This window comes from Notamacropus eugenii, chromosome 1, assembly GCF_028372415.1.
Source record: "Notamacropus eugenii isolate mMacEug1 chromosome 1, mMacEug1.pri_v2, whole genome shotgun sequence".
Taxonomy (NCBI): domain Eukaryota; kingdom Metazoa; phylum Chordata; class Mammalia; order Diprotodontia; family Macropodidae; genus Notamacropus; species Notamacropus eugenii.
Window position 1 is genome coordinate 188,172,856 of NC_092872.1, and position 25,860 is coordinate 188,198,715.

Consider the following 25,860-nt stretch of genomic DNA (forward strand, 5'->3'; position numbering starts at 1 on the left):
TTTTGGGGTCCTAAAATACACTTGAAATTGACTTGTTATTAAGGTGTTAACACCTCCTTCTCTTTGCTAGGTATAAGCACCTCTCTGTACTAAGTCTGAAGGGGCAACAATTAGTTGACAGCAAAACAAATCAAGTACGTGCCAGAGGGGCTTTAAATTGCTGAGCTCCGAAGACTGGGAGGCAGTTTGAAGGAAGCCAGCAGCATTTGGAAAAGAATTCAGCTTTTTATCTCCTAGTGGAGGAGAAAGATTTCTTCCTTCTTTTCTTCCTCTTTCTCTCCCCTTCATCAGCCATGGCACTCAGAAGAGGTGCTATAAATGTGCATTCCCAAAAGAAATGATGAGCTGCACTGGTTTTCCTTTTCTGCTTTCTGGTCACTTATTCTCCTGGTTTGTATCAGCTTCAGGTCAGCATATTTTGTCATATTGGTTCTAGAGGAAATGAATCCTTTCAATGGGGTCACCTTACCACAAGTAAACTTTGTCGTGAGCAGCTAGGATAGTACAACAGACCTGGAGTCAGATAAGCCTCTGTCCAAATTTGACTTCACTTACTTAGCTGTAATCAGACAAATCACTTAACTTGTTTGCCTTTGTTTCCTGTACTGTAAATAGAAATAATGACAGCACCTACACATTTATTTAGCACCTATTGTGTTTAGACATGTCCTGGGACATACGGCCAGTCTAACAAGTGTGGATATGTGTTCTCTCCCAGGAAATATTCCCACCAAAGTTAAATGACTATGGAGGCTTTCCAGGGGAAAAGAAGTGATAAAAGGGCAGAACGAGGTAATAGATGTAATTGTGAGTCTGTGGTCTTTAAAAAAAAATGATTCATTGCCAGAGCTATCTCTGTCTTTCCCCTTCTCATCCCACCCACCAGCCTCCCAGAGTCACCACCTAGCCTTTGGCAGGGTTGGGGCTGAAATGTGTATCAAAGCACCAAACCCAGCCCTGGCGTAGGTGATTATCTCACAGTTGAGAGTCTTTGGTCTTTAAAAAATGATCCTTAGCCAAGCTATCTCTTTCCCAGGCTCTCTTCTGTCCCACCTGCCTCCCAGATTCTTTCCCTAGCCTTGAGCAGTGTTTGTGCTGAAATGAGTGACCAAGCACCTAACCCAGCCCTGGGGTGGGTGATTACTTCATTCAATAGCCTAGGGTTCTTCCAATTCTAAAGCCCAATACTAGGTACCCGAAGAGCAGGATGTAAAATAAATGTAAGACATCCTGTCCTGGGGGACTAGTCTAGATTATAGAATTTTAGAGCCGGAAGGGGCCTTAAAGATGTAGCTCAACTTTTAAAGATGAGAACACTGAAACCCAAAGACTGAAAATGAAATTGCCTGCTCCCAGTCACAAAAGGGGTAGGGCTAGATCCCAAATCTCCTGGCTTCTGGCTAGTTCAGTGCCATTTCCACTATATCCGGCTTTTACAAAAGAAGTCATTCGTCAGACCAGAAGTGTATTGGAAACTGTCTAATAATGGATTTGCTTGTGTTCAGCTTTGTAATATGATTATTTTTCCTTCCTAATTATGTTTGGTAAGGGTCCCATGACCTCCTGTTAATAACAAAGAAGGCATATCTTCAGAGGCTCGGGACTTCTTTTAGTAAGGGCAAGAGACCAAGTGGTATTTCTATTAAGGCTAAGATGAAAACTCATTTTTATCATCCGAGCACTGTTTGGCTGATGGCTAGAGTCAGGAAGATGGTCCGGAAAAGATCTTAGGAGTGGGGCAGGGGATGGCCTCCGATTAAACATTCGCTGCCATGAATAACTTCTAAGAAGAATAAATCTTGACAGGAAAAGGTCAAACAGTGAGCAACAGCAGGCCCTCATTAGGGGTTTTATTTGTGGATGGATGTAGAAATGGGACGGTGATTGACTGCAAGGGAAAAGAACATTCAACTGTGGATTCATTGGACCTGAACTGAGTTTAGACAGTTCCTGTTTTTCAGCTCTATGGCCATGGGTGGCTCACCCAGAGCTATGAAACGTAGTCCCTGCCCTTAGAGATGACATGTACAGCTATAAAATGTTATAGGATGAAGGACGTTGGAGATCATCTAATCTCTCTCCTCCTTTTATAGATGAGAAGAACGAGTCCCAAAGAATGAGCTGCTTACCGAAGGTCACGCAATTTATAGATAACATTATAAGTTATAGGTACTTCTAGGTGATAAGTGCTAGGTCTCAAATCCAAGTCTTTGATTCCAAACCTAGGGCTCTTTCCTAGTCCCTATCAAAGACAAGCTGCCCTGACAGTGGGCAATACAACTTTCTATTTATCTTGGGTTTAAGGTTGGTGAAGTGCTCATTTGATAATACTCAGTAGAATGAAAGAAGTACGTAAAAGAAAGGCAAATAAAGAGCAAGGGGAGATTCTAGGAGGCAGTCTCAGCTTTCTCATTTGTAACATGGAGACAGCATTTGCACTCCCTGCCTCCCAGACCTGTGGGGAGGAAGGATTTCGGAGAAATAGGCGAGAATGTGATTACTGGTGGAGAGCACGGATCCTACTAGCCTGCTCCCAAGCTAGATGGCTGCTCGGGTAGCTCACTGATGCGGAGAGGGATGGAGGTGGGGATGGAGGATGATCTGGAAAGAGGGTTTCCCAGCATTCAGGAAAAAAAGAGTCATGAAAAGGGGGCGGGGAGGATCTTTTTGTTTATTTACGCAAAACGAATCTTTGGGGAATCTGAACACAGTCATTGACAATAATCTGACACCCTCCCCAATCCAGGGTAAAAAGGGACCTCTTTTCTTCTGGCCCCTCCTCCTCCTTCCTCCCCTCCTCCCCTTCCCTCTCGAATGGGTCACTGCTGGCTCTTCGATCTCGAAACCCCGCTGACGGACCGGGCTGATGCTTGGGTGACTCCACCGCGGCGGAACGAGAGGGAGAATTTTAGAGTCCTTTTCAACTTCCTATTTTTCAATCTGACTAAGGCTGGTGGCCCCCCTGCCCCCCACCCCCGCCCCTTCTCTCCCACTTCCCAGCCCCACGCGTTCCGCTCACCGGGGGAGGAGGGGAATCTCCCCCGCCCCACTGTTAGTTTCACTGGGTTTTCGCCCCTCCCAGGGGGCGTGTCCTTGGGGAGAAGGGGGCGGGGATGCCCATGTTTGGGCACCGAGCGTCACGTCATTCGCCTTATATGGTCAGAAGCGTCAGGGCCCGGCGCTCCATTCACATAAAACAGAAGGAATCCCCGGCTTTGGGGGAAACGAGTCGCGGTCACCTGCGAAGTGGAGCTCCGTAGAGCCCGGGCGGGAGGCCGATCCGCAGGCGGCAGCCTCGGCAGCCCGCTCCTCGCCGCCCCGGGCCTCCCCTCCCGCCGGCTGCGCACCCTGGCCATTGCCACCTGCCGCCCCAGCCGTCCGAGTGGCCCGGAGCCACTGCGGGGCAGCGGGATGAAGGTCGCCTCGCTCGACGGCCGGCAGCTCCGGAAGCTGCTGCGCCGGGAGCCGGCCCGCTGCGTCGTGCTGGACTGCCGGCCCTATCTCGCCTTCTCCGCCTCCAGCGTGCGGGGCTCGCTCAACGTCAACCTCAACTCGGTGGTGCTCCGGCGGGCCCGGGGCGGCGCCGTGCCGCTGCGCTTCGTGGTGCCCGACGAGGCGGCCCGGGCGCGGCTGCTGCAGGAGGACGGCGCCGGCGCGGCCACCGTGGTCGTCCTGGACCAGGGCACCCGGCACTGGCAGAAGCTGCGGAAGGAGAGCACGGCGCACCTGGTGCTGGGCACGCTGCTGGCCAGCCTCCCGGCCGGCCCCAGGGTCTGCTTTCTCAAAGGTGAGGACCGCCCCGCGCCTTCCCACCTGGGGGGGCCCGGTGCCCGTGGGGCGCGGGTGGAGGGCGCCAAGCGGGCCGGGGGAATGGAGCAGGAGCCCCCGGCGGGCGCGGTTCCGTCGTGGACGTGTGCTTTCCCACCGCCGTCTCTTCGGTTGTTTTTAATAGCTGAAGGGGCTTGGGCTGGAGGGAGGGCGCCCTGCGAAATGGGCTGGCAGAGCTCGGGGGCCCGCGACCAAGGCGCTTTGCCAACGCACGCCGGGGCTCTCGGGGCTGCTAGCTTCCACCTCGGTTTCTTCGAAAGCGCAGCCGTACTCTGGCCGGCTGGGCCCGTATCGAGGAGCCCTGAGGCTGGCCGAGAGAGGATCGATAGTGGGAAGCATCTGGGGAAATCTGAAAGCTAGGAAGCATGCCCACCCTCTGCTGTCCCCAATGCCCCCCAGCACTCCCTCCTCCCGCCCGGTGCCCACCCTCTGCTGTCTCCAATGCCCGCCAGCGCTCCCTCCTCCCGCCCGGTGCCCACCCTCTGCTGTCCCCAGTGCCCCCCAGCGCTCCCTCCTCCCGCCCGGTGCCCACCCTCTGCTGTCTCCAATGCCCGCCAGCGCTCCCTCCTCCCGCCCGGTGCCCACCCTCTGCTGTCCCCAGTGCCCCCCAGCGCTCCCTCCTCCCGCCTGGGGAGCTGGGGCAGGTTGGGATCTCTGCGGGAGGAAAAGGGGGTCGGCACCCCTCTGAGATGTAGATAGGCCGAGATTAGCTTGTCCTGACACCCCGGGGAACGTGGCGCTTCCGCCTAGCCTCATCCTTACGAACGTTCAGAGAAGAGACAGCGTTCGTTCTCCGGTGCTGCCCCGCATTCTCTGGGTCTCTATTGGGATCCTGTTCCTGACTTTAATTTTTTTCTTTCTCTCCCCTCAGCCTCCCTGGATCCCTTTCCTCTTATCCTGTCTTTTCTTTCTTAACCTCTTTTTTTCATCTTTCTCAACCTCTCCTCCAAGAAAGCCCACTCCCAACCTGATTAATCATTGCCACCAAACCCCATGCTGCGGTCCAAAAAGTGTTCTGGAGAAGACTTAAGAAGTAACGTTTGTATGGGTCACAGAAGAGAGCCTTCAGAGGCTCACCTGGGGTGGGGAGGGGGTTACTGGAGGTGCTTTGACCATAACTAATCTCAAAGGGGCATTAAAGAAGGCAGACCAGGGAGGTTGCTGAGTTGAGGTACTGGGGACCTTGTTTGGTTTTCCCTTGCTGCTAGGACTTACTCATTCTAAACCTCCTCTCCCTTCCTCCCCACTTCCCCCCCTCAGGAGCTACATTCATCCTTTGAATCATGCATATTTCAGCCCCTCCTTCAACTCAATAAACGGAGTATATGATAAGAGCCCTTCCTTCCCTGCTTCACCCTCCTCCCCAACAGTTTACAGGTCTACTGGGGAGAGGAGATGCACACAGGTTCTTTGCAGAATTAGAGTGCAAGACGAACAATGCCAAGCCCCCCAAATATCCAGTTCTAGTGTGGAGTTGGTTCCTTGCAGATCCAAATATGGTTCTAAATCAGGCCCCTTTCCCTATTGTCTTAGTCCTTGGAATTTTCAGCTATGATTTTGCCTGTGTCCCCTTCCCCTTCACCCCCAGTTGGAGCCCTGTCACTCAGTGTGTAGGCCCTTGATCACCCTACCTAGATACTTAGAAGGAAAGGCTGAATATCTCTGAGATCCGGAGAGAGACCCAACTGAAGAGACAAAAGGTGTTTGCAAAAGTCCCAGGGAGGGCTGGAGGAAATTAGACCTGTTCCCCAGCGAGGCAGAGGTTTCACAAGTGGCACCACAGATTTCCTTTTCTTCCTAATGTGGTTTCTCTGCCTTCTGTTCTAGGGCTGAGTTAAGTACTGTACATATTTCTGGCTGTTCCAGAAGGTTTTAAAGATGTGTACCAGGAAACTCCTTACCCTACCTCTCCTTCCCACAGCCCCTTCCAAGCAAGCAATGCTGACTCAGTACAGGAAACAGTTTGAAGTCATTGTGATCGGAGGGAAACAACTTTTTTGGCTTATGATTTAGTAAAATGACATTTAAGAGAAGACATCGAGCAAAAGTTCAGGAACTGTAAGTTTTAATCAGGTAGCATCTCAAACTTAAAAAGGAAAAATGCTCGCTGTCCCACCTTTTTCCCAGATTGTAGGAAGTGTACTTTCAGAAGGGGCCTAAAACCTCTGCATAGATCTCTATAAAGACGAAGCAAGGGACGTATAAAGGGGCTGCTGGGGACCTCAAAAAGAGACTGGGACTAGACTAGCCTTCTATAGAAGTTAGTCCTCATTTTGCTGTTTTTAAAATTATAGAATTTTAGGACTGAAAGTACCTCATACTTGCCTAGTTCTACATTCTCATTTTATAGAGGAATGACTAAGGCTCAGGATAACTAGGTGGCACAGTGGGTAGAATGCAAGCCCTAAAGTCAGAAAGACCTTAGTTCAAAATTGGACTTGGACACAAATCAGCTGTGTGACCTTGGGCAAGTCATTTAACCGGTTTGCCTCACTTCCCTCATCTGTAAAATGAACTGGAGAAAGAAATGGCAAAGCACTACAGTTTCTTTGTCCAGAAGACCCCATGTAATCACGAAGAGTCAGATGTGATTGAACACCAACAAACTGAGATTCAGGTGAATTGATATTTAGGTATGCATTGTTGTTCTCTGAATCCATTCTCTGTAAAATCTGGGGATGAGAGTAAATGATTTCTAAGTTTTCCTTTCAGCTCCAAAGACAGGTCCTATAAGTCCTTTCCAGGCTAGGACTCATCGAGGATTTATTTCCCAGGTCAAAGACCTTTCCAGGATACCATACTGCTTTCCATAGGCATGTGTTCTTGAGCAAGTTTCTGTGGTACAGTGGATAGAGTGCTAGATTTGGAGTCTGGTAGACCTTCGTTACAATCCTCCCACAGACAAATCCTAGCTATGATCCTGGGCAAGTCATTTAACTAACTAATCTTGTCTCCTATGAAAAGGGAAGGGGATGATTGGCCTACATGGTCTCTTTAAAGCCCCTTCTAGCTTTAATTCTACTAACCTATGAACCTAAGTATTAAAGCCTTCCTTGCTCCCAATATGTAGAGCATCCCAACGTTAAAGTTTAGAACTGCACTAAGACTTATTGGACATGCCGTATAAGTGCATGTATCTGGAGGGCAAGTAATGTCAGTATGTGATAGAAAGACTTGATCTGAAAATGACCAGAAGAATGGATTCAGTCAGTTTCATGCAGGTTGGGGAATGAATGTTCATTGTCACTTTACCCTCAAAGGTGGGGTTTGGTGAAAATGAGATACCACATACCCCCAACAATTGTTGGACCCTACCTAGACAGTAAACTTCTTGAGGGCAGTTAACAACCAATATCTCTTGACGCCCTCACCCCATCTAGCACCCAGCTGTACATTCTTCAAATAGTAGATGCTTGCAAATTAAATTGTTGACCCCAGCTCCCTGGGACTAGTCCACATTTTTATCTGCCACTTTATCTGCCTAGAGTATTTTTTTACAGTCAGCCTGTATCTGCCCACATCCCCATCTCTCCAGCCAACTCAAATCAATGAGGTGGGATGGTTTGGGAGCTGAAACAGAAGACTGACACTTTTAAAATCTTCTGTCTTGGGCTGTTCTAATCCTAAAGCCCAAATCCCAAGCCATATTTTAATTGTTTAGCACTTTTCATCAAATTATAAAATTGTCACAGCAGGAGGGGGGGAGACCTTAGAGAAGACCTAGTCTCCATTTTATGAGTACCAATGTAGAGTTCCACAAAGATGGAATTCCTTACTTATGCACAGAAATGTCTTTTTAGAGGAATCTGTAAATACCATGCTTTAGGAGTGGATCCTAGGGAACCGGTGAACAGGAGGTAGTGGGATTGTGCTCTCCGGGGCTATGCTTGTTGCAAGAGTCAGACAAGCAACAAACATCCATGTGCCTTCTGGTCATCATGATGAGGCCCAGGAACCTGGTCAGAAGATGAGCAATATGGCATTTGCTGAAGTTGGCCACAAGGGAGATTTGGGTGTTAGTGCTCAAAGAAAGGGGGGAGGGGAGTGTGAGATAGCTAGAGGAAGCTATGATGACAAAATGACTCATTCTAGGAATTGACTGCAGCCAGCCTCTAGATGCTGAAGATTTGCTTGTAATCCATTAACCATTTAACTGCTGCAAGTAACGAGAAAAAGTCTAGAGCCCTAGCTAAGAGAACAAGGAATCAGGATGTGATTCTTTCAAAATCTTTTGCTGTTAATTAGAGACCCTGAATTAGGATCTAAATTCTATGAATGAGAAACCCCAGAAATGGATTTTATAAGAGTTGAAGGGCTTTAAAGTTAGGCAGTAAAAGGAAAGGATTTGTGAGAATAATTACTCAAAGTGGTATTTAAAAGATGTATTGATGAGTTTTTAAAATCCTAGCATTTATATAGTGCAAATCTTTTTATCCTTCGAAAAGTCCTTGGAGGTAGGTGCTATTATTACCCCAATTTTTAGATGAAGAAACTTTGGCAGGCCCAAGATCATATAGCTAGTGAGGGTGCATTTGGAACTTGGGGTCTTCCTGACTCTAGGTCTTGGTGCTATATCTAGCTATATACTACCTTAGCTGCTTAAACTGTCATTTTCAAAAATTTTCTCCCCCAGCCCTCTGCCATGAAAGCCAATAGAACTGATGGTGGGGTCAAAATTGACTTGATTTAACTTGTAGTGGCATTTAGTGTTTTTTCTTTACATTGTGCTATGGCCATTGTATATGTTTAGTATTCTTTGACTTTATCCTCTTTTGCTTGGAATGAACGGGTTGAGGAAGGAGAGGCAGGGCAAGGAATTTCCTGTTATAGGTATCCCCAAATAAATGTCTTTGAACTCTTTATCATTAATCACTGTGACTGTGACCACTTTGTTCATCCATTTCCCAGTCTATGAGCATCCATCTTGGTTCCAGTTTTTTTGCTGTCAACGAGGTTTTTCAGTACAGGGTAAGAGAAAGAATCTTAGACTTGGCCTAGACTCAGAAGAGCCCACCTCTACCACTGACTTAGTCACATGACTTTGGGCCAAATCTCTTAACTTCTCTGAGTGACCCTCAGTTTTTTCCCTAAAAATGAGAATACCAGTATTTGTACTACAAGGTTATAGGAATCAAATGAGACATGCATGTTAATATTTGTAAACTGAATGTATTCTGCAGGTATAATCTCCTTATTTTGGCAGCCTGCTTTACCCACTAAAATGACTGCAAAAAATTTCATTCACAAAATTTTGGTGCCATGGCTTAATTGACTAAATCATTCCAGTTGTATGTGGTCTAAAAGGGCCAAATTTATTTGCATCTAGCTCCCATTCTTCTAATCCTAACTCATTAGTAATTGCTTCCTAAGCAGCTATTAGCTCAAGTAAGATGCTTGGAAAGGTTTTTGTGTTTTAATAGTACCATTTTTAAATTAAAAGTCATGAATTTGCATTTAAAATTATTTGAAGGATACCAAAACTGCTGGCTTATTTATAAATGCATATTGGTGGGGATTAGGATGGAAGGGGTCTGGTCAAACAGGGGTACTAGCATCTTTTCTACATTATAATGAAACTGCACTTGTAAAATTGCCCTATATTACTATTCAGGGATTGCCTGTTTATAAATTTATTCCTAACTGCTTTCCTCTCCAACCCTCCCACCCCTCACAAGTATTTCGGTACAATTCAGATAGTGTATTTTAAAAATACCTACCGTGTGCTAGACATTCTACTCTCAAGGAGCTTACATTTTACAGGATTTCACAGAATAAAAATTTTAGAGGAATCTGTCAGCAGCATTAGATTGAGTATACATTTCTCAGAATTAAAAATATAGGGGAAATGATGGGCGGTTCCTAAGGAGAAAGGTGTTTGTGGACAGATCTGAATTTCTATACCTCTTTGAAGCTAGCTAGAAATTCCTAAATGAAATAAATTAACAACTGCTGAAATTTGGTTCCTGAGATAATTAATGGAATTCATGCTCTTTAGAAGTGTAGGGAGGACCTATCAGCATTGCTCTTAGCTCTGGCAGAGTATGTCAGACAAGAAGCTTAATTGGCACTTCATTAATTCAGAGTTTGCATCCCTCGTGAATTGGGGATGTTTCAATACGTCCCTGAAAATCTTATGAATGGACTGACAGAAGAAATCCATTCACCCCTTGCCTCCTTGACAAAGTCCCATTCTTTTCAATATTGCCATATGTTTATGTTGGAAGAATGGTGTAGAATTAGCATCTATTTTTGGAAGGGAGGGATTATTCCTAGTTTTCAATAGAAGTTTGGTATCTGTTTCTGGTAAGATTGGGATGAGTTCATCATTTCCCTTGAAAATCATTTTTATTTGAAAGGCCATTTCTGTTGATAACTTTTTTTTTTTAACCAAATGCTGCCATTGGATCGTTTTGATTGGAAAAAAAAATCCCTAATGAAAATTCAGTATCAACCAGGAATTTGAATTATTCAGGATTCCTAGACCAATATTCTGAACCTTTCTTTGTTAGCCATCGTTTTCTGGTGGAATGAGAATTCCCTGCTGACTTCTGCCACAATTTTTTTTTTTTGTAGGAGGATATGAGACATTTTATTCACAATATCCTGAGTGTTGTGTGGATGTAAAGCCTATTTCACAAGACAAAACTGAAACAGAGAGAAACCTCATCAGTCACAGTGAGAAACAGAACATGAGCCGAAAACCTGCTTATGATCAGGTATGTTTAGGGGAACTTGTCCCCAACCTTCCTGTCTTCATCCTGCACCCCACATCCTCATCTACATCCTGTTCTTGAAACTGAACAGTGATGCTTATAGGCAGCTCTGAGTAGGAAGATGCCGTGCCCCAAGTCTTTGTGGCTGTTGCTGTGCTGGTGGGCTTGAGTCCAGCTAGCAAGCAAAGTGGAGTAAACTAGCCATGGGGAGCTGACAATTTCTGGAGAAAAGGGGAAGTGGAAGATAGCCTATTATTAGCTGGATTGTTGAGGTTCAGAGAAGCTTGCAGGTCGGTTTTAATTTTTCCTCAGTTTTGTGAGCTGGCTTTTAATGGGTCCTGCATTTACCTTCTTTCTTATTTATTCATGTTCAGCAATTTCCGCAAACCACCGACACTAATAACCATCAAGCCCTGTCATGTTGGTATTTTTAACTGGAACAAAAAAATCTCTTGTGAATGCCTAACCAGGTTCCTCTTGGCTTTCTGCTCATCACGTTCTATAATTTTCTACTGAAATAAAGGCGACCAGAAGATAAACAAGGACGCTACCCTTGTATGGGATTGTAAAGGAGGTATCTAGAAAATTTGTTTTCTTGAAAGAACTCTCAGGTCTTCAGTATGTGAAAGAATCACAGGGGGCAGTGAGAACAAATCCAAGAATCTGGCTTCAAGTCCTCTACCACTGAACTATCTGTAACTTTGGGAAAGTCAATTTAGTGTTTTTGAGATTTTGTTCTCAGCTGTAAAACAGGGACAATGATAGTTTCCTGCCTACCTTGACAGGATGTTCATTATAAATGCTTTGTAAAGTACTATATGAAACAGGGAAAGTGAAGAACTATTTTCTTACAGATAGACAGCCAGAGAAGTCAAGGAACCTACCCAGTGTCCTACAATATTCAGTGTCAGAGCTGGGGATGATGCTTCATGGCACTGGAGGAGGAAAGGTCTCTTAAAGCTTTTAGTAAAGCCAGGAACGTATCAAGTATTAGTGGACTTGAATTTAGCTGGAATCCATGGAATGTATATTTAAAGATGCAGCCTGGTATCCAAGCTCCCTTTATACAATGAATGGGAGTCAGCAATGGCATTTTCTAATGCTCCTGGGAATATGCTTCTAGGAAATGCTGAGTGATAATTCTTCTATGACTTTCTGGTCAATGATCCCCATTAGTTTTGGGCTAGATTAAAAAGAACAGTTCTGCTGAGTCTGTATGGTCTGATTAGCTGACCCCCAAGCAGGTGCTTCCTGGACACAGCTTGTAAGAGGCATTTAACCTAAATTAATTGTGTTTTTTGGGGTTTTTTTTTTGGTCTGTTTTTTTAGGGTTTTGTTTTGTTTTTGTTTCTTAACAAGTGAAAGAGAAACAAGCATCATTAGGTTGTGAAACCCCAGTGGGCGGTCCAGACTCTTGGGGATGCGCTGGGGAAATCCCTTGGCACTGTCAGGGCAAGATTATGGTAAACTTTGGGGCTTTGGAGGCTCTTTGAGATGAGATTGCCTCATTCCTCCCAAGATAAGTTCTGCTGTGAATGAGAGATTCAGGAGGGGAAAGAAGAGTCCATTTGATTTCAGTAGCATTTTGGCTCAGCTCTAAAGGAAATGAATGGGCAAGATCTCAAGACCTTGGAACACATCAATACTGCTTAGGACTGCGAGGGAGATTTTATAATCTGTACTCATGGGGAAACAGATACAGAGAATAGAGAAAAGAATTGTTGGTTATACAATTAGTTGATGGGAAGGCTTAGAATCCAAATCTGTGTGCCATGGGCTCACAGAATAATTTTAAGTGCATAAAAATACATAGGGTTACCAAGTAAATTAGTTCTATTGAAATATCAGTTATTAAAACATCAACAATAATGGTCAAAGATCTTAACATTCAAAATTCCTCTTATTCATGCTATGTTCCATGGCTACCCTCACCCACCCACTCACCTTTGGGTAACTGATCCCCAGGGCAGCTAGGTGATGCAGTGGATAGAGCACCAGTGCAGGAGTCAGGAGGACCTGAGTTCAAATCTCACCTCAGTCACTTGACACTCACTAGCTGTGTGACCTTGGGCAAGTCACTTACCCCAATTGCCTCATCCTGGGTCATCTCTAGTCATCCTGATGAATATCTGGTCACTGGATTCATATGGCTCTGGAAGAGAAGTGAGGCTGGTGACCTGCACAGCCCTCCCTCACTCAAAAGAAAGTCAAGTGCAAGTCATGTCATCATTTCTCTGATGGCATGGTCTTCTTTGGCAGTGAAGGATGAACACACACACAGAACTGATCCCCGGGAATCAGTGCAATTTGCTGTGCAGGGGCCTGAGGAAGGATAAGAACCAGAATGTGTGCAAGGTCAGCTGTCTTTCTCTTGTATAGATGCTGTCTTAAGAGGGATAAGACCATAATAAATAAGCTCACACTTCAAGTGTTTGACAGTTAAGTTAGCACTTTCATATACCTTCCTCCCCACCCCCCATCTTTTTGATTCACAACATCTTTGATATGATCAAGGGGGTATTACCCCATTTTAAAGGTGAAACAAGATCAATGTTTCTCTACTTTTGGTTTCTTTATCACCTTTCCCTCCAGTACAAGTGGTTGGAGGGAAATGGAAACAGGTGACTTGTTCAGAATTACTTGATGAAACATCTGGATTTGAGCCATCAGTCTCTGGGACATGGACCATTTTCTTAACAGTAGGCTTCTCCTCCCCCTTCACTGGGTTTGGGTTTAGAAGGAAGCTTTGTACCTGCGTGTATTTCAGGAACTTCCAGCTGCTTCTCACCACCATCCTTCCCTCCCTTCCAGCATGGGCCTGGCAACTTATTCAGCCTTTCCATTATGCTCTTTTGCTCTCTGCCAGGACAGGAAATGGAAAGATTAGGAGTAACACTAGGCTATGGTGGAGAGGAGGGGGAGGGGAGGCTGAGTGCAAACAAAACTGCTGTGTCCTCCAGCCTGGTTCACTTCCAAATCTAAGAAAGGGGCTCCCTGATAGCAGGTCACTGCTTATACTATTATTGAACATTTTTTGTATCCAGTTCAATAAATTTAACTCAACACTCACTATATGCAGAGAGAGCCCTGTACTAGTCATTGAAGGGGGGATGCAAAGATGAACCAAGACTTCTTGGACCTTACCTTCAGGGGAGCTTACAGTCAGTCTAGTAGTAGCCCAAAGTAAGTAACTCAAGTCACATTATTTTTACCATTCTGTTTTTGGTTTTGACTTGATGAGTGGTCTTTAAAGTTTTATGCAATTTATCTCTTGACAAGACTTTTATTAGGTTTCATTAAATGGTTATCTTTATTTTTTTGGTAATTGTTTCTGCTTCCTGAGCAAAAACTGTCTTGCCTCCTTTTGTATCCCTGGTGCTTAGCATGTAGTAGGTACTTAACAAATCAATTTAGTTGATTTTCCATTAGTTTATAGGGGGTTGGATTAGATGGTCTCTAATTCTGAAACTAATTTTTACATTCTAACAATGTGGCATGTACATTGAGCTTATTGGAAATGCCAGATCGATGCTTAGATTTCTCCTCTTCTCCTCAGATAGGTCAGGGAAGGTGGGTGATAGAGAGAGAATTGGTATTTGTATTTTATCTATTTTTAGGAGGTGAGCCATTTACCTTTTTAAAAACCCCTTAAGATGGCTTCTTAGAATTCTAGACTGTTAGAGCTTGGAGGAATCTGAGAGATCATTCTTGTCTAAACAGTTCATTTAAAATTTGTCACATTTGCTTTGGTGTTTTTTTCCTACCTCTTCAGACTTTTCAGTAAATCAGTATCGTAGAATCTTAGGTTTAGTGCTAGAAGGGAGGCTCCATTTATTTTAAAGATGAGGAAGCTGAGGCCTCAGAAGTAAAGGTTGCACAGAAAGTAAGGGGGAGAACGAAGAATTTGGACCCAGATCCTCTGGCTCTTAATCCAGTGCACCATATAGCATCACAGGAGATACTGGCTACTCCAGAGGGACAGTTGGGACTTCCATCTCCAAATGGGGACAGGAAAATGAAAACCTTGGCTGCGTGGGTTTTGCCATCATGATGAGTCACAGGCCAATAATACTAGGATGGGGAGTTATTCAATATGGAGGCAACACCCACATCAGCATGACTGAGCTGTACCACTCAACTCTTGTTTCTACCAGAAAATCAACTATTGGATATGGCTTGGAGATAAAAATAAGTTAGGTGGTTGGGTGTTTTTTCACCTTCCCCCGGAAGGATAAGATAATAACATATTTCTTGATTTCCCTTTTTTCCTTCTTATGTGTATTGCAGGGTGGCCCAGTTGAAATTCTACCATTCCTCTACCTTGGCAGTGCTTATCATGCTTCAAAGTGTGAGTTCCTTGCCAATCTGCACATCACTGCCCTACTCAATGTTTCCAGGAAAAGTTCTGATTCCTGCACCTCTCAGTTTGACTACAAGTGGATCCCGGTGGAAGATAATCACACAGCAGACATCAGCTCTCATTTTCAGGAAGCAATAGACTTTATTGGTAGGTTCAACTACTCTTCTTTGTTTTAGAGAAGCCTAAGAAGTATGGGGGGAGAGGTTGGGGTGGGGGCTCTGAAGTTCATGATATGTCAGTGTGGTAAGTGGTATGGTAGTCAGAATGTTAGATTTGGAGTCAAAGGCCCTAGAGTCCTGGGTCTGCTCATTGTTGTCTTATGAGACCTCAGGAAAGCTCATACCCATCCTCATCTTTAAAATGAGGGCGATGGACTTGTCCATAAGTTCCCTTCTGCCTTGAAATCCCATCTCCCTGTTTTTTAGGGGTTTTTGTTCTTTTTTGTTTTTTAAGTGAAGGGAAAAGATTCCACTGCAAAAAGACACAGGGTCCAACAAAGAGACTGCTGAAAAAGCAGAGGTCAGATGCTTTTAGTTTTTCATTTTCTCTCTTTAGAATCTTTTATTGTTAATACAGTGGCTATAGTGAGGTCACATCAATGTGATACAGTGCCATCTCCCACTTCCCCACCTTGTCCTGATTCAGATTATGTATGCCACAGAACAAACAAAGGCCCATCTTCTACTACCAGGTCAGTTCTATCCGAACTGCATGCAAAGTAAGCCCAGTGCATAAAAGCTTTAATTTTTGAGACAAATGGATTAATATCATGTAATAGTGCTACTCACTTCTTGATCTGGCTAAGAGGAGAGCCAAAAACGTTATTTACCATTTACTATGGGGCTGGTGGGAGGAAAGGACCAAGCAAAGCATCCTAACTGGACTTCTATGTAATTAGGTGAATATATTTTCCAATTATATGTAAAAAACTATTTTGAAGCTTTTTTAAGTTATGAGAATTACAATCTCTTTTCCTCCCTCACTTTCCCCTCTTTGAAAAGGCAAGCAATTTGATAAAGGTTTATACATGCACTGTCATGCAAAACATTTCCATATTAGTCATGTTGTGAAAGGAAACACAGACAGAAAAATCTAAGAAAAATAAAGTCAAAATATGTTTCGATCTGCATTCAGACTCCATCAGTTCTAATGGAGGTTGAGAGCATTTTTCACCAGGTCTTTCAAAATTGTCAATATTGCTGTTATTATGTACAATGTTCTCTTGGTTCTGCTTACTTTACATCACATCAGTTCATGTAAGTCTACCCAGATTTTTCTGAAAATATCTTCATCATTTATTATAGTAGTATAATAGTATTTCATCACAATCATATGCCACAAGTTGTTCCCTAATTGTAAATTGGGAATATTTGTGTAAGAAAGGAGTGACTGGGAACTTGTTGCACGCAGCACTGAGCACTGATGACTTAGATCCCATGATTCTTTGGCAAGTAGCTCTTGAGGAGGTGAGGGGGAATTGAACTTGCTCTGGTGTACAGGTATACCTCAGAGATATTTCAGTTTTGGTTCCAGACCACTACAGTAGAGCTAACATAGCAATAAATGAATTTCTGGTTTCCCAGTGCATATAAAAGTTGTGTTTATATTGTAGTCTATTAAGTATGCAGTAGTATTGTCTAAAAACCAACATACATACTTTGATTACAAAATATTTTATTGCTTAAAAAATGCTAATGTCACATGAGCCTTCTGTGAGCCATAATCTTTTTGCTTGTGTCTGAGTCTAGCCTCAGTGTTGATGGCTGCTGACTGAACAGGGTGGTTTTTGCTAAAGGTTGAGGTGGCTGTGACAGTTTCTTAAAATAAGACTGCAGTTCACTTACCCCCAATTGCCTTGCCTTGCCCCCTCCAAGAAAAGAAAGACTAGTGAAGTGTGCTACACTGACTGACATTTTCTTTCACTTGACCCCTTAAGAGGCTATGGTAGGATTGTTAGTTGACCTATTTCAAGATTGTTGTGAGTCTTGGAATAGAGAGGCCTGGGGAATGGCCAGCTGGTAGAACACGTACAACATTTATCACGTTTGATGTCTTATATGGGCGAGGTTCATGGTACCCCAAAACAATTAAAATAGTAATATTAAAGAGCACTGACAGATTACTGTAACAGATATAATAATAATAAAAACATTTGAAATTTTGTGAGAATTACTAAAATGCGACATAGATACAACGTGAGCCTACACTGTTGGAAAAATGGCACTGACAGACTTTCTTGATGCAGGGTTGCCACAAACCTTCCGTTTGGTTTAAAAAACAAAACAAAACCTAGTATCTGAAGCACCATAAATCAAACTTCAATGATACAAGGTATGCCTGTATCAACAAATTTGAAGTTAGTGTGGCATTTAGCACAGAAGAACCTTAAGTCCTTCTCCTATGATCTTTTTTGAAATGATACATTTTTTTTTTAAAAAAAAATGCTATATGTCCATGTCACGGTACAGTACTGCAGAAAGGCTACTCTTCAGACTTGAAAAATAGGTCTTAACTGAGGCTCAGAGAGGTAGTAAAGGGAACTTTTGTTGGTGCACGGGGAATCAGTGATGAGGCCCACTCCCTGACATCAATCCTACAGGTCACACACTTGTGCTACCGTAATGAGGGTAGGTGCAGTAGGGGAAATCCTGGAATCTTGGCCAGATTTAGAAGGAACCTTAAGTCCTCTTGTTTTATAAAGAAGAAAAGTGAAGCTGGCCATGCCTGCATGTGATTTACCAGCTGCATTTTGGCCAGTGGAGGCCAGGGCATTAGGACCCTTTGCTGTCTCTTTCAGTTAGAGCCAATGAGAGTCTTCAAGTCAAGTGGGGGAATGGACCCCTTGGCTTCTCCTCCTCTATGTCCACTTAAAGGAAAATAATGCAGATTTCTTTGCCTGTCGAGCCTTCTGCCTGATGGGAGACTTTTTTTTCTTAAGAAGAATCTGTTTCTGGGGACATTGGAAAAGGCAGGTGTCCAGGAAGGACCAGCTCGAAGCAGCGATAATTACAAGGCCCAGGCAGCAATTAAATGGAACTCTTTGAGCTATGGAGTGGTGGCAGTAAATACAAAGATGATTTCAGCCAAACAAGAAACTCCAAAGGAAACCCTCCCAGAGGCAAAAAAACCAGATGAGGACAGTTTCTTACTTTTGCAGAGACATTTATTAAATCCCTGAGACTTTGGACTAAGTGGATTCCTTTGGGGCCTATTAGGAGTACCCCCAAATGATGGCTTTGCTTCAGGGAATCTTTAGTCTTTTCTCACAGTCACCAAGAATGCCTTTTCTCTCTTAGTTAATTCTCTAGGTAACGCCTTAATGAGGTAATGAAATCCACCTCCGTCCCCTTCTTTGCAGGCTTCATGTGCCTGTGTGTGGAGAATCCATGAATGCAAATGCCCAAATCCTCACTTAGTGTTTGGAAAACCTTTCCATGTTGGTTCCCAGGCTATTACCCAGGTGAAGGGAGGACTTAATACATCTTAATTAAGGGGGTGTGGAACAACGCACAAGACCAGAAGGGAGGTTTAAGTCAGAAACACCTACAAGGTGCCCTTTGGTTTAAACAGGTGTGGTTTAGATTGGGAGAAGGCCAGGACCATGGATCTACTGACTAGAAGTCCAGGCCTCAGCTGAGCCTTGGCTTCCTCAGGAGTGGTACTAGGCAATTAAAAAAAATTAAAACACAATGAGCTTCCTGGAATTGGGAAAGGTTTTTTTTTTTTTAAAATGACACATGGTAGAAGCAGCTTGGTAGAGAGGTGGACAATGAGTCAGGAGACTTGAGTTTTTATCTTGGTTTTATTCCTAATTTTACAATGTGATCCTGAGCCTCAGTTTCCTGTTCTGTAAAATGCGAATGATAATATATGCCCTTTTTATCTTAGTAGGTTATCATAATGGTCAAATAAGAGGCTATATATGAAAGCATTTAATTTTTTCCAGGTGAAAAATTTATTTATTTTTTCCAAATTACATGTAACAACAATTTTTAACATTCATTTAAAATTTTTGTTTTTGAGTTTCTATGCCCAAAGGGCTATAAAACTTCACACCCTGTGATCCAGCAATACCACTGCTAGCTCTATATTCCAAAGATATACAAAAAAGGAAAAAGGGACCTTATTTGAAAAATATTTATAGCAGAAATTGAAGGAATGCCCATCCATTGGGGAATGGCTAAACAAGCTATGTTATATGACTATAAGAAATGACAAGCAGGATGATTTCGGAAAAACCTGGAAAGACTTAGATGAACTGATATGAAGCGAACAGAGCTAGGAGAGCATTATATATAGTAACAGCAATATTGTTTGATGAAAAACTGTGAATGACTTAGCTGTTCTCAGCAATACAATCTCAAAGGATTAATGAAGCATACTATTTGCCTCCGGAGAAAGAATTGATATTGATTGAATACAGACTGAAGATAGATACTATTTGGCTTTCTTTTTTCTTTTATTTTTGCCTTGTACAAAATGACTTATGGAAATGTTTCGCATAGTTGCACAAGAATGACCTACATCTGATTACATACCTCTCAGAGAAAGGAGAGGGGAGGGAAGGAGGGATAGAATTTGGAACTCGAAACTGTAAATCAACACGTTTAAAAGAAAATTTGAGTTCCAAATTCTATCCCCTCTTCTTGAAGGCAAGTAATTTGATATAGATTATACATGTGTAATAAAGTTAAAAATGTGTGCTTCAGTCCATATTCAGACTCCCATCAGTTCTTTCTATGATGGTGGATGGTGTTTGTTATGAAAAATTTTAAAAAGGTAATGTGATAGGCAAATACACAAGGTATTAGAAGGATGGAATTTAGAGCTCAAAGAGTGGGAAACCCCTAAGAGAAAGAGGTAAATTAGGCCAACCCACTCATTTTACAGATGAGAAAGCTGAAATCCAGAGAGGTTATTTGCCCACACCTACACAACACATTAAATAACTAGAAAAGGCAAGATGTAAGTTAAGAACCCAACCCACTGGTCTTTTTCATAAGGTCCATCTCCATAGAAGTTAGTAAGGTAGTCTCTCTTGAAAGAGATCCTTCTGGAGCATGGTCCAGTTACAAGGCTTGGTTGGTTTTGTAGTCTAGCCTCTGCTACCAAGTTGCTGCTTGATTCTTGGGCAAGTTGGTTCTCCATAAAATAAAGGCATTGGACTAGAACAGGTGTTCTTAACCTTTCTGTCATGTTCCCCTTTGGTTGTCTGAATCCTGTGGACCCCTTTTCAGAATAATGTTTATAAATACATAAAATAAATAGGATTATTAAGGAAGCCAATTATGTTGAAATACAGTCATAAAAATACTTTTAAAAACACCGAGTCCCACTGAAATTTATCCATGGATCCTGAACCTCAGGTGAAGTGCATTTAGGGTCAAGGTGAGACTTTTCTTCTCTCATAGCTCTAAAATTGTATATCTCTGGTAGGAGAGGCAGAGAAGAAAGAATATGAACTGATTCTTTAATTAGAGCATCCTAAAAACTAAGTCTCCCCTTAGTGGTGATGGTGGTAGCTAGCTCAATTCCACCCACACTGCCACCATCACCCTCTCCTCTCCCATCCCCCAAAGAAAAAATTACTGGGCAGAGAGAGAGTTCTATACCAGTTACCTCTTTAAGTTCTGAAAAGCTCCAGGGGGGGCTTTTGGCTTCACAGGAAACTCCACCTACTCATCTCACAGGTGTCTTATCTTTGAATTTAACATTGCTGACTCATTTCAAAACTTTCAAAATTGGAGATTTTTTTTCTCTTCAAAACCTTCAATGACTGCACATACCCAGTCTCCCTTGGTACTTACGTATATATAGCTATATTTAACACCCTGTGACACTAACCATTTCCTCAAAGAGAAGGAATTGGGAAGGCCATGTATTTCTAGAGTTTCATTTTGGTAAATGTCCTTTTTTCCTCCCCTATTACCCTCCTACCTCCAATCTCTTCAAAAAATCCTAGTTGCTATTTAGTGCAGTTGGGGAGGTGGGTGAGGTCATGAGGCCTTTCCCATCCCACTCTTCAAAAATTTATTTAAAATGTTGAACCGGAATAACGGTAATCAGTGATGGTGCCTTAAAGCAATGACTCCTGTTGTTGAACAAAATGGTAGTTTGTCAAAGACATTTATATCCTCAGTTTGAGTCCAAGAAGCATCCCTTAGACAGGGCTGTAATTTGGTTGGTGGGAGCCCAGAGGAGTTGAGTGAGACATCCCCTGTCCTATTATAGCCAAGGATATATGCCCTCTGAAAGCCTAGGAGAAGCTGAGGGAGGAAGAGGTTTCTCCTAGATTACCTCAAATCCTAATAAAAAAAAAAGTTAGGGACTGGATTCTATATAGCTTTATTTCCCAAGGCCTATAGGGTTCTTACTGTTTTTGTCATGGACCCCTTGGGCAAATCTGGTGAAAGCTATAGATCCTACCTCTTCCCATAATATTCTTAAGTGCATAGAATAACATACATAGGATTACAAAGAAAACCAGTTATGTCAATATAAACATTTAAAAAAAACTGTTCACAGGCCCCAAGTTATAAGAACTTTTTAGTCTGGAGCTTCTATCTCAAAATCCTTCAGGATAAGAGCTTGTAGTTTGAATACAGGACCTCCTTGTTCTGTTTGTCTATCATATACCCCACTCATGGGAGTTAAAATATTGAACAACTCTCTAAAGGAGACCCTAGCGTTCAGCTTGTCACTTAGGGCAAGCTCCTGATGGGGAATCCTGCCACTAATTTTCTGATTTGTGGCACAGGCCTTGGATGAGGTCTAGAATTCCTAGTTTTCATTCCATTTGATTCCACAAACATTTGTTATGTATCTACTATGTTCTCAGTACCATGCTATCTGGAGGTGCTAGAGACAAGGAAAAAATTAACCAAGAAGCATTTATTGAGTACTTAGAAAGCCAGGCACTGTGCTAACCAAGCAATGAGCTTATGAAGAGAAAAGCAAAAATAGTCCCAAGGAGCAGACAGTCTACTGAGTCTTGGGATATTTGCTCCTAATTGCAAAAGTTAAGGTCCTTTAGCTATGAAGGGTTAGAGTAGGGAGAGGGAAACTGGCCCTCTGGGCCAAGTGCAGCCCCTTTCACCAAATCCAAACTTGACAGAACAAATCCTCCTAATAAAAGGATTTGTTCTGAAGACAAAATTTGAATCAAGTCAAAAGGTTGCACCAAGGACCTAGAAGGCCACAGGTTCCCCACCCCTGGGATGGAGTATCAGGCCACAGCACATAACGTCATGATGTTATCTAGGGTTAACCAAGGAAATAGTGGGATATGGTGATCTAAAGACCTTTAATACTGTGGTACATTAGAAGAACATTGCCTCTAATGTCAGGACCTGTGTTCAAATTCCATGTGTATGATCTTACGCAAATCATCTAACCTCCACAGGCCCCAGTCTCTATCTGCAGTATGAAGGAGTTGGACTACAGTGGACTCTGAAGGTTACTTCCAGCTATAGATCTGTGAAGCTATGATAGTAGTTTTGCTCAATAAGACTTATGTTTTTGTTTTTTGCTTTCCTATCATAACTGACCCTCCATCCCTTCCTTTTCTAGACTATGTCAAGCGAACTGGAGGCAAAATCTTGGTTCACTGTGAGGCTGGCATCTCTCGCTCCCCCACCATCTGTATGGCTTATCTCATGAAAACCAAGCGATTCCGCCTAGAGGAGGCCTTTGATTACATTAAGCAAAGGAGGAGCATGATCTCACCCAACTTTGGCTTCATGGGCCAGCTCCTGCAGTATGAATCAGAGATACTATCTTCCATGCCCAACCCCCAGGTTGCCTCCTGCAAGAGGGAGGCAGCTGCATCATTCTTTGCTGATGAATTGACTCTGAGCCCAGGGTTTGAAGGCTCTTGCTACACGTTCCCTACCTCTGTGCTGACAACAGTGCCCATCCACTCACCAGTCCACCAGCTGAAGCTGAGCCCTATTACTGCATCTTCAACCTGCTGAAGGCAGGAAGAGGTAGATGGGGGCCCTGAAAGCAACTGTGATTTTTAAAACTCCAGACATTTCATAACTGTGCAATACTGATGACCTCATTGATGCCATCCAAACTCAAGTCAGTACAGTGGGAAGGAGTTCTGGGAAGCAGAAATGTTTCTGCTCTAGAGCCAGGACTTTGGGGAAAGGATCTCATTGGAGAGTTACCATGGGACGCTAAGCCATTCACGTGCTGTGAGGTGCACCAACTACTGTGCTTCCAGGCCTAGAACTTCCTGGCTGCTGGAAGACTTCTTTCTCTTTTTCCTCCTTTTCCTCCTTAGAGGACTCATTCAGTCCTCACACCACCTCATGGTCTGCCTTCTCATCCTAAGTGTATGTAGGCAATAATTACCTGCAGCAGCCCAGGGGAGAAGACCTTTTAAAAAGCCAATTTACTCTGAAGGAAGCACAATTTCTCACCTTGAGTTTCTTAGGTAGTAGTGCCAGAACTTTGGCTGGATTTGGCCAACCTGCTTTATTTTTCATTTCCATTTTTCTTATTAAATAACCGTTTCCTGTGACATCAGGGCATAAGCTGATCATCAGCTATAGTCAAGAAAATAACCATCAGGAACATGGTATATGGCTCTTGAGGAACTTTCTCCGGAGCTTCCAATTTCTAAGTGATGGAGATAGATAGTCATAGACTCTTGTGGTAGAATGAAGGTCAGTTTCGCTGGGACCAGTAGCTGGATTCATGAGTAGAGCAGAGAGACCCAGTGGCCAATTAAGATAGAGCCTACTCCCCAACATGGCTCTTGCCATACTTGAATATCTCCTGACATACCCTGAAACATTAGAGACACTTCTGCCATTTGAAAAGGTAACTGCTGAACTACAGACCAAAAACAGCCAACCCTCCCCACACCCCCGGCTCCTTTAAAATGTAAAAGAAAGAAAACAATACCTTCTTGTGCTCTGTAGGTCAGTAGCATTGAAAATTTGATGTACTTAGTTTAGCTTGTCTGGTGTATGTGTTTGCTTACCTGTTAGTGTGTGTTTATTTGTGTGTATATCCTACTTGTGTGTATATCCGTCTGCTCAAATGGATTGTACTGTGCGTTCTGTAACATCCCTACCCTGAAGGTCGTCTTTAAACTATTGGCTTGATGTCTTTTTTTTTTTTTCAGTAGATCTGCAGTGTCATCCAAAAACATGGTACTTGTCTGTCAGTTATTCCTCCAGGGTAAGAGGCAATAATTTCCTGAAATACATAACATGAATGTGAAGAAAGCTGAGGTGTTGTTGTACTGAGATGTTGTTGGTTGCGTTTTTTATAGTACAAAATAAAAGTGTTCTAAAAAAGAAACCTTTCTTCTGTGTTTCTGGGCAATGTGGCAAAGAGAATGTTTTTTCAATAGGGCTTGGGATGAGTGCATCATCACAGAAATTTGTGCCCAAATGGTCTTTGGATTGTAAATCCTCAATATAATATCATATACGGTAGTGTCTAGATTTTTATTAGGCAACTATTGGTATGAGTCATGTTTTGGAGTTAAAACTGAGAGATTTTTAAAAGTATAGAGGTGGGAGCCAGGGTTGATGGTTGGGGACGAACTTTAGAAAGTTTTTCAGAATCGTTTTAACTTTAGCTTGTTTTTGGTCCTATCCATATCTCCTCTACCAGAGGTTAATTTCTTTTTTGACCCAAGTGAAAGACTTTACATTTATCCCTATTTCATTTAATCTTACTGGATTTCAGCCTGTTTGAATCTATAGTCTAACATGTTAGTTACCCCAACCTTGTGTCAACTTCATATTATACCCTGTAGGTGTCATATATATCCTAAGTCATACAATTGGTCAAGGACATATCCCTGAACGCTCAGCCAAAGACCTCCTCTTTCCATGTTACTCCTTGGGACCAGTGACTCCAATTATCAATTCACCTAATAGTACTACGTCTCTACCACGTTTCTCTTAATTGACCAAAAAAATAGCTTGAGAAATTGTATCACATCCTATGCTAAAATCTAGATACACTGTGTCAACACTATTACTCAGAGTAACCCCTTCTAACAAAAAAGAAATGATCTAGTTCAACCATGATTTTTTTTGTTGGAAATACTGCTATCTAGTGTCAGAAGTTGTTGATGCTGGGGTCTTCAACCTCTAGAACTGAGGATAGAGAACCAGCCTTGGCCCTTGTTAGATAATTGAGATAACAAAGGCCTCTCCCTTCAAGGATGCTATCTACAAGGGCAGAAACTACTCACTGCCCTCCACTGTTAGGTTCTGTATCATTACCTGTTCAGTCAGGTCTGTCATAACCAAGCTACCAGGCATTGAGAAGTAAGGGGATTACACTACCATTTCCAACAAACATGCCATGGTTTTACCCTATTTTGACTCCCTTTGCTATGGTCTGCTGGCCCCTACTAGCTCCCCTTTCATAAGTAGTACAAAGCCTGTCACAGACCTCCATTGCAACCTCTCTCTTCATACTTGGGAGGTGATAGTATTCACAATGATGGACTTAGAAGAACCTCAGAACTATTCCGCCTTTATGGCCTAGAGCTCTGAATTTCCCTCTGATCATAATCTGTTTTTCATCTCTAACTCCTTAAACCCTTCATCTCAGTCTGCACTCATGTTCTCTCCTTGTTTTCCCAGCTATCTTTGCTCTGGACTAATACTCTTCCCTTTGTGGTGTAGTCTATTTTACTAGTTCAATTATTCATTATTCCTTGACCTTGCCATTCACACTGTCCGATTTCCAGTTCTTCAATCCATTATATGTTCCTATTCCCAACTTGCTGACTGTTACTGGGGAAAGCAACAAAACTGGGGCAATTGGCAGTATACATTCTTGTTACTTAACCGCTATAAGGCCTTAATGGCTGCATAGCAGCTTTTGGTTTTTTTCCTCTATCATGTTCCTAACAATAGCTGTTAAAGTTACTATATGGCACTATGGAGAGAGCACTGGACCAAATCAGGAAGATAAAAATTC

The 25,860-nt window shown here is 43.0% G+C and overlaps 1 protein-coding gene across 1 annotated transcript; it reads left to right on the forward strand.

The window, feature by feature from the left end:
• Window positions 1-3,185: 3,185 nt before the first annotated feature.
• DUSP5 (dual specificity phosphatase 5) lies at window positions 3,186-24,216 on the forward strand. Its single transcript, XM_072622143.1, has 4 exons — window positions 3,186-3,787; window positions 10,402-10,544; window positions 14,829-15,048; window positions 22,471-24,216. Exons 1-4 carry the CDS (start codon window positions 3,412-3,414, stop codon window positions 22,872-22,874), a joined length of 1,143 nt encoding a protein of 380 aa, XP_072478244.1. The 5' UTR covers window positions 3,186-3,411; the 3' UTR covers window positions 22,875-24,216.
• The last annotated feature ends 1,644 nt before the right edge of the window (window positions 24,217-25,860 follow it).

Bases quoted from the DNA above. Each gene is read 5' to 3' on its own strand.
- DUSP5 (XM_072622143.1), top strand. From the start codon at position 3,412: ATGAAGGTCGCCTCGCTCGACGGCCGGCAGCTCCGGAAGCTGCTGCGC. The intron at 3,788-10,401 runs GTGAGGACCGCC...TTTTTTTTGTAG, and splicing joins CAGGGTCTGCTTTCTCAAAG to GAGGATATGAGACATTTTAT. The intron at 15,049-22,470 runs GTAGGTTCAACT...TTCCTTTTCTAG, and splicing joins GGAAGCAATAGACTTTATTG to ACTATGTCAAGCGAACTGGA.